The 18,174-nt window shown below is 33.9% G+C and overlaps 2 protein-coding genes across 5 annotated transcripts in view; both read left to right on the top strand.

The window, feature by feature from the left end:
- The window catches only part of LOC120184639 (chaperone protein dnaJ 10-like), a 16,351-nt gene extending 6,876 nt beyond the window's left edge, over window positions 1–9,475 (top strand). Inside the window, exons 1-10 of one of the 3 annotated variants that reach the window (XM_039189056.1) lie at window positions 6,170–6,258; window positions 6,379–6,530; window positions 6,727–6,786; window positions 6,918–7,000; window positions 7,170–7,341; window positions 7,450–7,579; window positions 7,689–7,844; window positions 7,957–8,129; window positions 8,228–8,308; window positions 8,449–9,475. In XM_039189056.1, coding sequence (XP_039044987.1) covers window positions 6,444–6,530; window positions 6,727–6,786; window positions 6,918–7,000; window positions 7,170–7,341; window positions 7,450–7,579; window positions 7,689–7,844; window positions 7,957–8,129; window positions 8,228–8,308; window positions 8,449–8,505 — 999 coding nt within the window. In that variant the 5' untranslated portion in view covers window positions 6,170–6,258; window positions 6,379–6,443 and the 3' untranslated portion in view covers window positions 8,506–9,475. Of the gene's footprint in view, window positions 1–6,169; window positions 6,259–6,378; window positions 6,531–6,726; window positions 6,787–6,917; window positions 7,001–7,169; window positions 7,342–7,449; window positions 7,580–7,688; window positions 7,845–7,956; window positions 8,130–8,227; window positions 8,309–8,448 lie in introns of those variants that run through there. The other 2 variants (XM_039189061.1, XM_039189068.1) reach the window with 2 other exon arrangements.
- Window positions 7,856–18,174, top strand: LOC120184622. Of its 2 annotated transcripts, XM_039189046.1 has the most exons (6): window positions 7,856–7,866; window positions 13,815–13,894; window positions 14,683–15,136; window positions 16,491–16,537; window positions 16,620–17,583; window positions 17,914–18,174. In XM_039189046.1, the coding sequence occupies exons 3-5, from the start codon at window positions 14,806–14,808 to the stop codon at window positions 17,559–17,561; spliced, it is 1,320 nt and encodes a 439-aa protein (XP_039044977.1). In that variant the 5' UTR covers window positions 7,856–7,866; window positions 13,815–13,894; window positions 14,683–14,805; the 3' UTR covers window positions 17,562–17,583; window positions 17,914–18,174. The 2 variants fall into 2 exon arrangements, with proteins under 2 accessions (XP_039044977.1, XP_039044969.1); XM_039189038.1 differs by lacking the exon at window positions 7,856–7,866 and having other exon boundaries at window positions 13,755–13,894.

The following is an 18,174-nucleotide window of genomic DNA, read 5'->3' as shown; positions in this document are numbered from 1 at the left end:
TAGAATTCCCAAAGTGAGAGAATGAAGAAAACAAATGGAAGAGAGAACTTGTTTTGGGATGATTTCTAATGAAATACTTAGACCTATTTATTGTTGAGTTTTAAGGACTAAACTTATAAATAACCTAATATTTTAGGGACCAAAGATGAAATTCCCATGTGCAAAGTTAGCCACCTACCAAAGATGAAATTTCCAATAAGTTGGACACCAACTAAGATGAAATTTCCAATAAGTTAGCTACCAACAAAGATGAAATTTCCAATAAGTTGCCCACCAACCAAGATGAATTTTTCAACTTGTCAAATTTGACAATTTAAAAGCCAAACATAAAAATGTCGAGTTTCAGCACAAAAAACTCATTTCAGCCGCCACGCTTGTTCACAAAAGTATGTAGCAACTCGTATATCGTGATAATGTTATCTGATATTAACTGCCCCGGAAAAAATGCACTTTAGGCTTTGTCTATGCAACATGGAGGAGGTTCTGTATTCGGTTAACCAGTATCTTGGAAACTATATTATAAATGACGTTACAGAAGCTAATGGGTCAAAATTTAGACAACTTACTAGGTGCAACGACTTTCGGGATAAGAACTATGTGTTACGTTCATCATTCATATGTCAAATCAACCCTGAATCAGGCCAATACAAAAGTCAGCAACCTCCATCCTTATCAAGTTCTAAAACCGTTGGTAAAACAAAGCCCTCAGACCATCCTCCCCAACAGCTTTCAACGGACTCATAGACATAACAGCACTTGGCACCTCCTCAAAAGTAAACGGCCATAGCAAGCCGTCATTCATATCTTGTGTAATCCGTAAATCAATTTCTCTTAATATACGATCATTAACATGGCTCGAATTTGATATGAATAAGGACTAGAAGTAATTACGGTTCACCTCCGTCATTCTTATATCAGAATCTTTGAACTGTCGTTTGCCTCCAAGTATAGGATTCTATTATGATGTTGCCACATTGAAACAAATTGGTGGAAAATGCTATATTTTTATCTCCATTTTTCAACCAGTTAGCAAGATCCCTTTGTTCTCAATATAGCCTTCCTTATCTGCCTACAGATTGAGTTGTAATCTTGTGTTCACAATCTCACCCAAAATCTCGTCCCTTGGCTGTAATTCCACCAAGTCTGATAACTTCTTCTGCAGCTCGATAAAAGTACATTGCTTAGTCCGGTAAATATTCTTAAACCATAAATCCAAACCATGGATAACATGATTAAGTTTCTCAGGCACCAATCCCTCAGATTCAGTCCATAAATGTCGAACTTCATCTTCACACAATTCCTCCATCAGCCACGAAGCCTCAATTAGAAAATGCCACCTTCTCGCCTTAATGAAACATCGTATCCAAAAGCAGTGGACAATGGTCAAAGAATGCATGGTTAAGATGTTGAAGAGAGTAGCTCGGAAAAAGGTGTTTCCGTAGATCATTTGCAGCCCCTGTCCAAGATTTCACAAATATTGGTTTCCACTCGTCATCCACATTCCCATGTGTATCATGCACCGGTGTGGCCAATATCAACCAGATTAAATGCATCTAACACGTCTCGAAAAGCCACCATTTGTCTTTAACTCCGCAACACCCCCTTTTCTTTTCAAATCTCCCACAACAATCCAAGGTATATCAGGACTATCATCTAGACGATAGCAGAAGATTCCACGATTCCCGCTCTCCTCCGGAGCTCCATAAAAACAAGTCAATCTCTAAGATTATCTATCAGAATCAGCAGTAAACATTACATCTATATGCGAAGCAGAAAAAGATTATAAAACAACACCACACATTAATTTTCAAGCCAAATGCCTTAACTTCAATGCCATGTAAAAAACCATATAAGACTTTCAGACTCTCTCCATACGGGAATTTTGTAGCTTCGTCTCTATAAAGAAAATTGTAGAGGGATTAATGTCTTACAACATACACCATAGACGTCGAACACTCCTGGGCATTCTCAACCCCAGATGTTCTAGCTCAAGATTTCATTATTCTCGGCTGGCCTGTCACAAGCCTACCTATATATTGGTGGTTTCATCCTGGTTCTCATCTTGAGTACTCGGAGCAACTGGATTACTCTTCATCCTCTTAACACTATCTAACTTCTTCAAAGGGTTATCTTCCTCTACATCAATCATTGTTACATCCATGTCACCATGCTGCTTATGCTCACCCCCTTGGTTGGGAAAACTCGTTCAACCTATGCCTTTGTCTACCTTCTAGAGCTCACACTAGAGGATGAACCAGAATTCAATCCGCCTTCTTTTAATACCAGATTCCCCGAGTTCTCGATATCCTTATGCAACCACAGACTGATTTGAACTCCCTTTCTTAGCACCGTAGCTCTAATCGAAATATCCCATTGATGGATCAAATCCTTCTTTTCCTTAAGAATCTAGTTAGGATAAATTTTTTCTCCATGCTCCAATTTACCATATAAAAAATAAAATAAACGTAACTTTTTGTATTGAAAAGAAGCGTAAACAAAAGCTTCACACGACAATGCGATCAGCTTATTTCTTTTTAACGGCTTGCTAACGTTTAGCCTGACTCTTACCTGTATGCTACCTTAATACCCCAAAGAAACTGTGGTTGCATCATAGTCAACATATGCACCAATAAAGTTTTCGAATTGCTTCGCCACTTGTTCTGATATGTAGCCAATTGATAAATCATTTACAATAACCTAAAAATCAACCCAATTAGGTTCAACTACCATCGGATCATCGTCAGTTTTAAGACGACTCAACAGAAGTATATGTGAACTAATATACCACGGACCATCCAGTTCGATCCGATCCACGTCCTCATCATGGAATAAACGAAACAAGAAATGACATTCTCCCAAATCCGTGATTGCGATCCCTCCAATTGGGCGCCACACATTCACATAGCCTGGAAATTCACTATAGTAGACGTAAGAAAACGACCCACAAGGCAATGATCAAAAGAGATCGTAGAAACTATTGATGGTTGCTGCAACACAAGTATCTCATCCTCCTCTTTACCCATATTCAAATTTTCTATCTCGCTCTCAAGTTCTCCCATTGGATAAACCGCAACGAACCATAATTAATAAGACTAGCAAAGCTAGAAGGCTGAGATGACTCAGATACTGCCACAACGGTAGAGAAATGGCAAAACCAAAAGACAGCAAAAACCCTAGCACAGAGGGTTCAATATTACAGTAGAGTTTTGTTATATAAATATTAATATAAGAAAAGTTTGTTAAAACATATAGTTATCCTAATAAATAAGTATATAATGTGTTAGGTAGTTTTTTTTTCCTCACATAAAAAACCTAGTTTTCTTTCATTGTTGAATTGTTCATCTTTTTTCCTTTTTCATCTTTGTTGATCAACGGCGACACCAATTTAAATGTTGGCTTCCAATCGATGGTATTTTTTATTGTCTTTTCCTTTTCTTATATTGTATCTTTATTGTTTTTTATTTCAATAAGTTTACATGTATGACACGTTTTCATATGCTTTATGACATTTTTTTCCTGTCTTTTGGCATGTTTTTCAGTTGATTGATCATTTTTTATTTATTTTAAGGGTTAATTTGGTATCGTCACGACTGATCAAGATGGAATTTTTCTGATATCTTGTTTATCTTCCCTGCTTTGGACCTCATATTAGATTTGAATACTCGATTTACGTTCGTGGATAGCTTTTCAAGTCGCTCCAGTCTGATTTGCGGTTTGTCAGTGATCTTTCGATAGTTTGATTCCCTTTTATGGTTCGTTTGTCGATGCGGTCAGATCTGTTTGTATCTATCTTTGTTTGAGTTTCTTGGTTAGATTTTTAATTTTTCATTGTATGGTCCTTATGTGATCTTAAGTTGCTAGTTTTGTTTCAATAATTATAAAAAATTTTCCTATTATATTCTTAATTTACGATTGTGATTGTAAATCTTTATTGTAATTTGAGATATTTCCTATTTTGAATAAAATTATATGTTTCTATAAAAAATAAAAAAATATGATCAAAATTTGTTTGTGATTATTAAATTAATTTAAATAAATAAGTATGAACAAATCAAATGGTTGATTGTTATCCTATAGTTAAATTTAAATTTATATAGCTAAATTATTTAGTAAATAAGTACGAACCAAACATCTTTAGTGATTAAGGGATGGTTGTTGTTCTTAGAGATCTTAAGTTCAAGTACAATATTTGTATAGATATTTGAGTACCAACCGTTAAATAATTGAAAGTATTTCGAGCATATACTTTTTTATAATCAATCCAAATTAACGTAAATTCACTATGTTGTTTTCTCATATACCACCGATGATAGATCTAAAATATTTTTTAGCGAGTATATAATAAAATTTTATATATGGTAGGTATAATCAATAAAATATATAATGAATAAAATATTATTTTAGCGAGTATATATATATATATATATAACATAAAAGTTTATATATGGTCAATAAAATATATAATTAATCAAAAAAAAATAGAATTTATGATAAACATGACCTCACCTTAAAATTGATGTAAATTCGCCATTACATTCCAAATAACTTGAAAAGTAAAATAACTCTACTTTAATTCATTTGATAATGTTATTATTATTTTATTAATTTGAGATAAATATAAGGTAGTATTTGTTTAAAGATAACTCTCAATCTTTCGGTTTTGAATGTTCACACCCTCGGTATCTATGGTGCTCTAATCCGAGTCCTTAGAAATAACAACAACTCCTTTCTACGGATGTCACTTGGTTCGTGCAATAATGTTATTATTGTAATATTTAAAAGATTATATTTTTAAAAGCAATAATAATATTTATATTTTTTATTAAACATAATTAAATGTTTAAGAAATTATAAATAATTTAAATGTTATATAAAAATAAAAGTATCTTTTAATAAATTATTAAATAAATATATAATAGATAAAGTACACAAATCCTCCCCCGATTATAGAGTATTGTTTTGTTAAGTTCCTTAACTATTAAAAATTACAAAATGATCACTCGACTATTCTTATGTTCCAAAACTCATCATTTTCTATTAAAAAGTTTTATATTTTTTAAGATCGTTTGATTAAGGAAATCCTATGTTGAGATTAACAGTATGAAATGAGAACATATTCATTAGAAAAAAAACAAAGAATTAATCTCGGCTTTTGATTTTTTTCTCATCCAATGATCCTAACAAGGTATAAAATTAAAAGTTTTATCTTAAGTGTAAGTGGATCTTAACTGATATATGTATATGTATATATATATTATCTATTATTGGGTAAATTATACATTTAATACCTAAACTACCAGTTTTGGTTAATATTAATACCTAAACTTTCTATTTTTTCAAGATTATACCTAACGTTTAGTTTTTGTTTCATTTTAGTATCCCGTCGTTAAAAACTTAACGGTACTGTTACAACTTGGCACTTTTTTATGGGTAAATTACATCATTAATCACTAAACTATCTTCTCACTCCTATTTTTGTCATTAAAGTTTATTTTTTAATTTAATTATTTAACTTTCAGAATACTTCTAATTTAATCACTCTAACTTTCAAATTTATTTATCATTTTAATTTTATTAATAAAATAATGAAAAAAATCAGGTCGCAAAATATTATTAATAGAATAAATTAGTGATTAAAATATGAGAAATTTGAAAGTTGATTAATTAAATTGAAAATTTTTAAACTTTAATGACCAAAATGGGAGTGAGAAGATAGTTAAGTGATGAATTATGTGAATTACCCATAAAAATGTCACATGCAAAAGTTCCGATAAATTTTTAATGGTTGGTATTAAAATGGAACAAAAATTAAACGTTAGATATGATTTTAAAAAAATTAAAAGTTTAGATACTGAAACGAATCAAAACTAATAGTTTATGTACTGATGCTTAGTTTACCCTTTATTATTATTGTTCAGGCCCCTAATATTTCATATTGATTTCTTATGTGGATGGAAATTGAGAGGAAGCTTCCTTTGGAGCTTTTTACACCGTCGTTTCTCCCGTCCATTGCCACACGAAGCCAACAGGGATGGACGTTACAACAACAGATTCTTTACTTAACATTCTATACATCTACTGTCTCTCACATTCCTACACGTGTAACCATTGAACACCCTGTGATCTTCCCCCGCGTAAACTCTTCCTTCTTATATCTCTTTTGGTTTCATACTATACAAGTTATATTCCCTTCCATAATCAGGACTGATCTCTGGGTTTTTATCCTTCTTCCACTTCCTTAACCTCCTCATCTCACATGTAAGTTCCATTCATCATTGCTTGTTGAATTTCCTTATTTTTTATGTATATCTGAATTGATTGTTGTTCATGATCTCATTCTTGATTTGAATTATAATATTGTTGTTGTTGTTTATATAGATCTTGTTGTTGTTTTATTATTCAAATTATGATGTTAAAAGCAGTGCCAAGAGAAGATTATAACAATGATGAAGTATACTTCTTATTACGATCTATTGGGTGTCAATGTTGATGCATCCTTCGCTGAGATCAAGAAGGCTTATTACCGAAAAGTAGGTTTCTCTTTTTAATCTACATCATGTTTACGTTTCTGGGTTCCTTTTTTTTAATAAAAGATTCATTTATAGTTTTGTTAATTTGGATTCTTTTTGGATGTAAAAATTGCCGTTCAGATGTTCGTTGAAATTTCAAACTGGGTAATGAAAATGTTCTGAATTTGTTATTTGTTTGATAACTGGTGTGTTTCAGGCAAGGCAAGTTCACCCTGATAAAAACCCCGGAGATCCAAGGGCTGACGAGAAATTTCATGTAAGCTATCGGGTTTTAACGTTTTGAAACTGCTCTTATCGAAAAACATAGTAGTGAAATCATGTTCTTAATCTTCATTTCCTATAATTTAATGGTAATTATCTTCAGTGTTTCATTATATATGCATATAGGCACTCTCTGAAGCTTACCAGGTTCTAAGTGATCCTTCAAAACGTGAAGAATACGACAAACATGGAAAGGCAGGATTCCAACCGTAAGTTTATATCCTTTAATTGTGATTTTCAAATCGTTAGAGAATCTGGGTTCGAGTAGATGTCAATAGTAAAAGAAAGATTTTGAACAGATACAACATTGTAATCATCCCAGACTATAAAAAAATGGGATCGTTCCTTCAAGCTTACTTCATCATTTTACTGCGACAGAGACTCCATGTTGGATCCTGCAGCCGTGTTCGGAATGGCTTTCGGAAGTGAATACTTCGACGAATATGTCGGGCAACTACAAATGGCTACTTTGGCTTCAGTTGAACTTGAAAGTGAAGATAGTTCACTAGATAAGGAAGGTCGTTTGCAAAAGCTTAAGGAAAAGCTTGCGGTAAAACCCTCTCAATGAGTTTTTTTTTTGACTCGACTCTCAATGAGTTTCATTCTCCTGTAAATGTGCTCCTTTTCAAATTACTCTTGTATTATTTCTCCCCTGCAGGCATTGCAGAAAGAAAGGGAAGAAATGCTTATCATAATACTGAAAAAAAGACTTCAGCCCCACGTTGATGGTAAAACCAACGAGTTTACGACTTGGGCAAATTCCGAAGCACAACGACTTTTGAAAACTGGTAAGCTTCTTACTTACTACCATTACCATTAGTTTATTATAACTACTATCTCATTTTGATTCTTACAAATTAACTATTGCCATGGACTTATATTTTTCCACACTTTCAGCTTTTGGAGAGGAAATGCTACGTACTATTGGATATGTTTACAGGAGGAAAGGTGCGAGAGAACTGGGCAAAGAAAAGTATATGAAGGTACCCTTTTTAGCCGAATGGGTGCGCGATAAAGGCCACCGTGTGAAATCACAAGTGATCGCAGCTTCAGGTACAATGTTCTCAATTTAAAGGTGTTGGATCTTTTTTGATGGCATTCACGGTCTTTTTCCATATTCAAATGAAAACGGGCAAGTACGTGCATGTATATCTCCTTTTTGTAGGTGCCGTTAATTTAATTCAGATACAAGAAGAGCTTAAGAAAGCAAACCAAGGAGAAAATGGAGACGAAAGCTTAATGAGAACCTTCGAAGATAGAAAGGATGCCATGCTTCAATCCCTTTGGAAGGTCAATGTGGTTGATATCGAAACAACTTTATCTAACGTCTGCTTAGCTGTAAGTACTAAACAGTTTTCTTAACTTTATCTCTGTGGTTCATACCAAAAACCAAAGAAAATTTCGGTATCTTTGGCTATTATCTTTTTGTTATCCAGGTACTTGAAGACCCTGATGTACCCAAGAAAGTTCAGGCTCTAAGAGCCAAAGGATTGAAAATGCTTGGATCAATTTTTCAAGTACGATTTTCTCAGGAGTCTTGTAATTCAGTTTGATTTTGAGTTTTGTTTCGAATCGTATGAGTAGGTGTCTGCGACACAGTTTTAGTTTATGTTCTTGGTTCGTACTAAACTCGGAATTCTATTTTCTGTTTTCTCAGGGAGTGAAAGTTTCTTACGGTAGAGCGGACAGCCCCCGAAAGAAATATGACTGTTGATGTCTTTAAGAGGGAATGGAGGTTCTCACGGAGGCCAAGAGCCTATGAAGGAAGAGATAGGTTGGAACGTCGGTCAGAGGCATTAGAAGCTGGAGATTAAAATGAGCAAAGTAGCAGACCTTTTTCCTAGTCCTGAAGGCAATGAAACAGACCTGTTTATACCTTTCTCCATGGGGCTCTCACCCGATATGTGTCGACCATAGGTCTTAGCTATCCTTGTTACGAGGGTTCTCAACACCTGCACGGTAACATGAGGGGGGGGTCGTTTTCGTATTGCGCATCCTCATTTGGATCTGGATGTGATTAGCGAAGGCTTTGTGTCGCGACATACGAAGGTTTGCTGTCATTAGGAGGGTCGATCAGCACAACCCTATGTGGAATAGGTTCCTGATGAGAAGAGGCTAGGCCATCACCATATTGTTAATGATGGTTATCATCAGGTTGACGATCAAGCCCTGAGTTGATTCCCCAAGAAAGTTCAGGTTGGCGATGTGTCTCTGGACCAGCACCTCGTTGTTTCAGCTGTCTTTAGTTTTGAGTCTAACAATTGTTCTCTGATCCGAGGGAGGTTGTAAAGTGGCGCAAGTACTCAGAAAAGGTCTCCTATTCTTGTGCTTTTCTTTGGTGGCGGAAGTAGTAGGGACGGAAGAGTCTGGACTCCGGCGTGTGTCCGGCCTCTAATACCTCTTACCATAGTTTTGGCCTCATTTCTTCCTTGAGATGCTCTTATTCACCGGGCGAACCTCCAGCTTCATCGAAAACATCAGCAGCAGAAAAGCTATAAATGCCGATTTAGATCGAAGGCCTCTAAAACCCTTGTGCAAATCACCATTTCCAAGTTAAACCAGACATTATCATATATCAAAATCTGCTTGATTATAACTTATAAGAGCTTCAACAAGCTTTTCATGTGAAATAACATAATAAACATATAATATGATGTACATACTCAGACTCCATTAAAGACGAAGGCATGATTTTATCAGGGGCAAGTAAAATTCCATTTGATTTGAAAATTTCATTTTTTTTTTTTTTTTGCATTTTTGAGTTATTCAAATTGAATTATTCGAGTAAACTTGATTTTTTATTCAATTTTTGAGTTTTGAATTTTCAAAGTTTGAATAAATGAAAAACCGAAAATTAAAATGATACGGTTTTGGACTCTAGCTTAATAAATTGATTGTTACGCGATTTTGTACCCAATTTTCTTGTATCTTCAATTCCTCCTTCGTTTTAAGTTTGTTTTTATCAAATTTGAATCACATGCTCCTCAATCACTTTAAAATATCTATACAACTTCAATTACTCTTTTAGAAAACAAATTTCACCATTTTCAATTTAGTCTCTCAATTGTACATGATTGTTGAACTATGTTTCGATATAACAATTTAAGGCAAAATGGTTTTTGGACTTGAATTGAATTTACAAAACGTATTTGGACTTGAATTAAATTTACAAAATGTATTTGGACTTAATTGAATTTATTCAAAATTTACAAAAATAATTCAAAGTTCTTTTAATTTAAAATTGAGCACAAAAATGTTTAATGAAAAAGATACTAGTTATTGGAAAACATATGAAAATGTTAAACTCCCCCTTTTTCATTAAGAAATTGAATTTTTCAAACTAAACTTCTTCCCCTTTTTGTTATATCAAAAATAATTCGATCTTTGAAGTTTAAAATAACTTTGGAGAGTAAGTAGTAAATTTTACATTTAAAAATCATTTGAAAAATCAAAGCTCCCCCTCAATAAATGTATTCCAAACAAAATTAAGCTTTTAAGATCTTGACACTTAAACAAAATATTGAATTTCTAAAAAGAATAACAAACATGTTTGTAGCACATGAAATTCAATATATCCAAGTCTAAAATACTTTATGCAATACCAATTGTTGAAATTTGATAGTAATACCAATTACTAAAATTAAGTGCATTTGCATAAAGTTTTTCAAAAATGTTATGCAATTTTAAAAATTTGATATCAATTGCTAGAGAGATATCATTTTCATTTAGACCACATGCATAAACATTCAAATTTAGGCCAAAATTAAAATTTATAAAATCAAAGTATTTTGAAATTTGATATCAATTGTTAGAGATATATCATTAGCATTTAAAACCAATTTTGACCAAAATTCATTATGATGAACTAAAAATTCTCAAAAATAAATGTTCATCATAATCATCTTTTCAACATACATGAGATTAAAACAATGATGCATAATCATTTAAAACCAAAACTCATGCATGCTTAAAATCAAATGAGCAACCAAATAACCAAAATTAAAAGCATTAAGCTTAGAGGTTACCCATTCCTTTTTCATGTGTTGCTAGAACATCTTGAATATCATCATTTTCATCACAATTGCTTACACACACACCTACAAGAGACATTTAAGTAGATTTTGGTATCCAAATTGCTTTGGATCCTTGAACGTTAGTTACAATGCCCCTTGTTCCTTTTGGAACCCATACTTGCCTAATTTTAAAATGTTTTCCTTTCTTCAAATGACAAGTATGTTCCATATGACCATGATAATGGCAATGTGAGCATTTTGCCATTTTTAAACATAATAGATTGTTTTTAGAAATTAATTCTTTTTCTTTTGTTAAGCTTTCAAGCTTAACTTCTAACTCAAAATTTTTCTTTTCTAAATCATTTATTTTGATTTTTGAAAGTTCTAAATCATTTTTCAAAATTTCATTTTGATTTTCAAAATCAACTCTAGCTTTCAAAATCGATTTATTTTCAATTTTGAGTTTTGAAATTAATTTCGTATATTTGGAATTCATGGTCTTAAATCCCAAATACAACCTATTATAAGCATCTTATAACTCATCAAAAGTAAATGAATTAAATTCATTTGAGTTAGAATATACCTCGAATTCTTCTTGAGTGGTCATGAGGCATAGGTTGACTACTTCATCTTCATCATTGGAATCATCTTCATCACTCCAAGATGCAACAAATGCCTTCTTCCCCTTTTTCTTTAGAAGAGGACATTCATACATGACATGCCCCTTTCTTTGACAATCAAAACATACCCGGGGGACTCTTCTTCTTGGTTGATTCATGTTTCACTTCCTTGGAAATCATGAATCTCTTGAGTTCCTTCAAGAGCTTGACCATCTCTTTTTTTTGTTCATCATCGTCTTCACCCACCTCATCACTTGAATCTTGATAGCTTTCGTTGATGCCTACGTCCTCATTCTTCTTCTTCTTCTTCTTGTTTTTCTTCTCTTCCCTTTCTTCATCTTCCTTCACCATCATCTCATGAGTGAGAAGGGAACCAATTAGCTCGTCGAGAGTGAGAGACTTTAGGTTTCTTGCTTCGATAATGGCCGTCGTTTTGATTGCCACTCCTTTGGAAGAGAGTAAATCATCTTCCTCACAAGCTTCTCATTTGGGATTACTTCTCCATATCCATTGAGACCGTTGACAATCATAGAGAATCTATCCGTCATAGCTTTGATGTCTTCATCGGGTTTCATCTTGAAGTTCTCGTAGCTATGGTTGAGAAGACTTTTCTTTGATTCCCTCACTTCGTTGGTTCCTTCATGAGTGACTTGGAGCTTATCCCAAATCTCTTTGGCACTGGAACAAGATGAGACTCTTCCATATTCATTTGGGCCTAAAGCACAACTAGTATCTTTTTCATTAAACATTTTATTAAGGGAGAGTTTTTGCCAAAAACAATTTTTCAAATGTTTTGTTATATCAAAAAGGGAGAGATTGTTTAACTATGTTTCGATATAACAATTTAAGGCAAAATGGTTTTTGGACTTGAATTGAATTTACAAAACGTATTTGGACTTGAATTAAATTTACAAAATGTATTTGGACTTAATTGAATTTATTTAAAATTTACAAAAATAATTCAAAATTCTTTTAATTTAAAATTAAGCATAAAAATATTTTTATGAATAATAATTTACTATTTAAACAGTAAATTACTATTTGAACGTGTAGTTTAGCAAATCATAATTCACGATGGTGCCTTTTTTTGTTTACTTATTGATTCACTTGGTACTTAACGTTTCGTGAGATGTGAAAAAGCGGGGGGTGGGGGGATGCGTACTACGCACTCCGCGTAAGAAACCGACCACTTGTGCTGTGTCCGTTTGTTAGATCTATTGCTACTTGCCTACTTCCATTTTAAAGAAATAATTTTATCAGATTAACCACACAAATTATTAGCTTTTGTATGTAAATAATTATGAAATTAACTATCCCAATTCCAACAATTAAGAGAATCAGAATCACTTGATCCAAAAGTATCATTGTTTTGAAAATCGGATCAGATCGGCAGGTTTAACTAGAAATCTTTACTTAGTCCGGTTCAATCTAAACCGGTTGTACCGTTATTAGTGAATCGACCGAAACCGTTGAATCGTTCAAACCGGACCGGCTGAAACCCAGAAAAAACCGGAAAAAACCTCCAATTTTGTTTTTTTTTTTAAATTAAACCAAACGACGTCGTTTGTTAAACGAGCCAAGTCGAACTCGAGTATTGCTGAGCTCGACTCGAACTTGAAAAATTTAAAAGTAAGCTCAACTCGATTCAAACTCACGAGCTAAAAATTATGAAATTTAACTCGAACTCGAAATATAATATTGAAACTTGAACTCGAAAAGGCTTGAACTCAAAAAAAATTTAGAAGCTCAATTGAAGCCTAAAATTCGTGATTGATTGAAGTGAAAGAATAGTTCACTCAATACTTACAAAAAGTCTCCATGATTTTGAATGTCAAATTATCTATATTATTTATAGAAGTTAGTTGAGATGATCTTCTATGTTTCTTAGCCATGTGAGATTGTTTTTAAAAAAATTAAAATAAACAATATCATTTTGTTATGATTTTTTTAGCCTTAAATTTATTTTTTAATTATAGTTATATAATTATATTTATTATTTAATATGTTTTACCTTAAATATTATGTTGTAGTTAATTTGAGTCATTTTGTTTCACTTGATTTTATGATTTTTAACTTATATATGTTATGATTTGCTTTGAATATGAATTGTGATATAAAAAATTATTTTTTATTAAATATTTTTTGTATTTTTATTTAATTTTTTAAATAATTATGACGTCGTCTGATTCTTTCGATCGATTGAATCCGTGAACCTATAGTATGACCAATTCACTAACCGGTCCAATTCTGAAAACCATGGAAAGTATACCTAAGCTGAGCATAGATTCCGTCAAAAGGTGGTTCAACGGCTGATAAATAAGGACTAGAAGCCGTCTTAAACGACTTTGCTTTTTCCCTCCTTCTCCCATGAAAATACAAACACACACAAGGAAGCACAAACAGCCTTATTTTAAAACACTCTGCTTTCTCTCTGTTGCAAATACGCCGCAGTCTATCGGAGCTCAGTCAGGTGCGGTTCGATTACCTCCGGTTCCGATTTGGAAGAGTTGTTTGATGGTCCGGCTATCTAACGCACCACAAGAATCTAGTTTTATTTATTAAAACGTCAACTTCCATTTTTGACTCCTTTAATATCGATGTTTTAGATTTAGATTTAATTTATAAATTTTGCTGTGGTTATATCTTGACCTGGAACTGTTACTTTAGCATTTATTTCGGATCTCTTCTTCATCTTTATAGTGATTCCGATTTTGTTCGTTTTACTATATTTAGGGTTTTTAATTTTCCCCCCAATTATTAATATTTTGTTTTGTAATTGAATTTACTCTTATATAGTCCCCAGAAGGTAGCTAATTGCTCAATGCTTGGTTTTCCCTGACTTTTCTTTTTAAATATTTTGGTAACAATTTTCTATGTTATCTTTGGCTTTCTCTTGAGTTTTGAGGAGTTTGGTGGGCATATTAAGAGTGTTATTCTGAGCTCTTTCACTTTGTCTCTCTACTTATTAGCTGTTAACTGATTGAAGTTCACTTTACTATCCAAAATGGTAATTATTTTCTTTTTCTTTGAGGAAAAAAGGGAAAGTGTTTTTAGTTAATTTTGGTTGATTTAAGCTTCCTTTTTGGTTGGTGTTTTGGTTAGTTTCAGCTTCGTTTTTTTCTATTCCTTCTGTTTTGTAATATAATTTAACTTTAATTAAGGATTAGATAGATTCAGATGCTATGAATTTTATTAGTGTTTTATTTTATAACCTATCGGTAACCATATTGATGCCCTGTTTTTGTTTTTTGGTGTTAGTAACCAAAGGTGTATGAAGCCAGTGGTTTTCCTTCTACAATATTGCTGATGATATTATTGGTTGAGTTTGTTTTCTGGATAATGTGAATTATGGTTGTTTGAATACTGTTGGAGAATTAATTTATGTTGCGGTGGATCATGGGGGCTGCTTGTTGTGTTGCCGCTAGAGACAAAACTATCGTAAATGGATCAGGTAGTGATGTTTTACATAGGAATATAAGGTATTCCCCGACGTGGAGTTTTCGTTGGGATAACCGAGGGCGTGTGGCTGGCGAAGACACTTCTGTAAGTTGGTTCTCAGATGCAGTAAGTCGGAATGATGGATCAGAGATCAAATATGAATCTGCTTGTGCATCGGAGGATGGGATTTCTTCTGAGAGTTTTCATTCTCGTACATGGCAAAAGTCCCCAACTTCAGAAGGAACTGCTGGACTGGTGAGAACTCCTGCTTCAGGTAAACTACTAGGATGCTGGCCTTAGCGTGAATTTATGGAATTCAGAAATGTTGAAGTTAATTTTGAATATTAAACTTATTCTTCCGTTGGCACTATACCATATGGGAGCATGACTGAATTAGATAGATAATAGCTTGCAGTGAATGAAAAAGTATAAGGAATATAAATAAAGAAAGGTACTCCTGAGTTCTGACAAAAACATCTGAAAAATAACAAGCTCAAACCCTTACATGTCATGGAAGGGAGATTTATTGTATGAATTAACTTAAAATCTGAAATTTTTTCTAAGTTTCCATTCTCAAAATGCAGATCATTTTTACGGTAAATACTAGGTTACGTCATTTGGTAATATCCTGAAAATCATTTTTTAGTGAAGTAGTTGCATGCACAACTGAATTAATCTTGTCATGTTGGTTGGACATTGGCCAATTTTGCAAGGCCGTTCTTCTGGTCTTTGTCATTTTGCCTTGTATGAATTGTGTGAGCAGTGTGTCAATGCTTCATTTTAATTCAATTTTTGGGGTTTAGGGTTTAGGGTTTAATGCTTGTATGGCTTGTTAATGAGGGTCGATTTGGTGCTTTTGTGGATGGAGGACCACCAGTAGTGACTTATTGTGAAATCTTATGTGACAAAAGGGGCACTGGTGGCGTGAGAGACCTCTGTTGGGGTTTCACTAACCCTAGATCAGAGTGGTCTAGACTGTTGATGGCTCCTCAATCTTACAGCGTAGGACTTGTGGCACAGGAGCTGGTAACATTTAGGATTAAGTTACCTTATCATAGGATTAATCTGGACCTTTAGATCGAGGGCCATATCTAACGGTTAGGCATTGGTTCCACTTAAGGGTTAACACAAAAACCCTAAACTGTTGGACCTATGCACGAGTGGACCTCCCTTGTTGGGCTTTGTATTCGGGCTGTACTTTTAATTTTCTTGGCCTACTAAATGTTTCGTAACTGAACTTGGTGGTGGGCTTGTGACATTTGTATATAAACTTGCCTGAGAAAAAATAATGATCATTAATATATATATATATATAAATGCCACGTATTTATATATATTTAAAAAAAAATCAATTTTTGGTGTCATGTGGAGTCTTTTAAAGGATGGATGCAATACAATTTTCCTACATTTCTATGAACAGGATATGTAAGGAGTCTAGAGGACCTCCTTTTACTTTTGGGTAGAGGGCGGAGAGCATTGGACCTGAGATTTTCTGACTTGTCTCCTTGTTTTCCATTCATGGGAAAAAATGTCTTCTGTTTAATGTTGGCCTTGCCATTCTATCATTTTGTTGGTTGAGAAAGGTCCTCTTGGAATCGTTCTAACATTCCTTTACATATATTATTCAGATCAATCTATTTCAAGAAACATCTCTGTTGATGTGAACTTAGAGAAGGTAAAACTCTTTCCCCTCAGGAGGCAGTTTCATGTATCTCTTTCATATCACATTGTTTTGAGAAATCTGGATTCTGTTTCAGGCGAAGGAGTCGGTAGAATCCCCTGCAGCCTTTTACCCATCTCCTAAGTTGTCACTGTCTTTGCCATCGGCTTCCTCCTTTGCAACATCCCCTATGTCTTCAAAAAGTCATGTGCATCCTTCCAGCTCAACAATAACAAAGTGGCCTCTCAGGTCTCCTGGACATCATCTATTGTGTCAAGTTTCTGATAACAGAATTCTGGGATTAAAGTCACCTAATAGGTACTCGATTGGTGAGGAAAGGCTTGTAATGCCTTCATGGAGCAATGAATCAGCTAGGGGCTCTTGCGGCGGTTCTTCTGATGGGTGGTCTATGCTTGCTTTTTCTGAACTAACTGCATCTCGTAGAGAAAGGTGGTCTTTTGATAACGACACATGGGGTTTTCATCGTGAGAGAATAAACAAATCAAGTGGCCGAACCTTAGGGTCACCATCTGTTGACCTGCAAACATGTGGTGTTTGTTCAAAGCTTTTATCAGAAAAATCTTTGTGGAGCACTCAGAAGATTATCATTAGCAATGATCTATCTGTTGTTTCTGTACTAACTTGTGGCCATGTTTACCATGCTGAATGTTTGGAGAATATGACTCCTGAAATTGACAAGTATGACCCTGCTTGTCCAATATGCACTTTGGGGGAGAAGAAGACACATAAATTATCCCAGAAAGCATTTAAAGCTGAAATGGATTTTAAGGCTAAAATCAACAAAAAATCGAGAAGCCGGGTCATTGATAGTGATATGGATGTGGATCCTATTGTGTTTAATCGTATGAAAAGTAGTGGACATGAAGGTAAGGCCTCCAGTTCTAGCATGAAAAGTTCCTTGGGCAAGCCTTTTCTGAAGAAACATTTTTCCTTTGGATCAAAGGGAAGTAGATCCCCTTCAGAGAGTCATTCTAACAGGAAGAAGGGATTTTTCTGGACAAAATCTAGCAAGATCTGAAGTTCTTATCGGCTGTTTGAAGGTATCTCTTTGACTGGTTTACTAATGTTTTTTCAGTACAGGCATCAAAATCATCAGTTCCCCTTTCATTGATTTAATAATGTCACAATTGCAACCAAGTCTGTCTTCTGCTTCTGAGCTTTTGAAGGAGATGTATTGTGCACCTGTTACTTTTGACCCTAACCTGAAACTTGACTCGTTACCTTGAATTCAAATTCGACCAAATCCGATTTGACCACAAAAAATTCAAACCCGTAAATGACTCAATACTGTAAATGGGAGCCGTTGTGTTTTGTTGCATTTATGTTTTGTACAGATTCTGATTTCCTTCTCTGCCTTTGTGGTGGTGCAGGATGTCAATTCTTAAAGAATTCTCGACATCTTTCCGAAGTATTTTTTTCAACAGGGGGTATCTTATGGGATTCGCACTGTAAAGAAGAAAATGGAAATTATAGGTGAAAGAAATAGGCTCAACAGGAAGAAATATTTTAAACAATGAAATGTAATAGTATACTTTATATATGGTTTATAACATCTTTAGTGATGTTCTTCTTGTTTTGTACAGACTGATCTGTTGCTTGTTTCTCTGCTTGGATTGCATCATGCAATTTTG

This window comes from Hibiscus syriacus, unplaced genomic scaffold (assembly GCF_006381635.1).
Source record: "Hibiscus syriacus cultivar Baekdansim isolate YM2019G1 unplaced genomic scaffold, ASM638163v2 tig00003918_pilon, whole genome shotgun sequence".
NCBI lineage: Eukaryota > Viridiplantae > Streptophyta > Magnoliopsida > Malvales > Malvaceae > Hibiscus > Hibiscus syriacus.
Note: the sequence above shows the minus strand (reverse complement) of the source record. Positions and strands in the feature narration are given on the sequence as shown.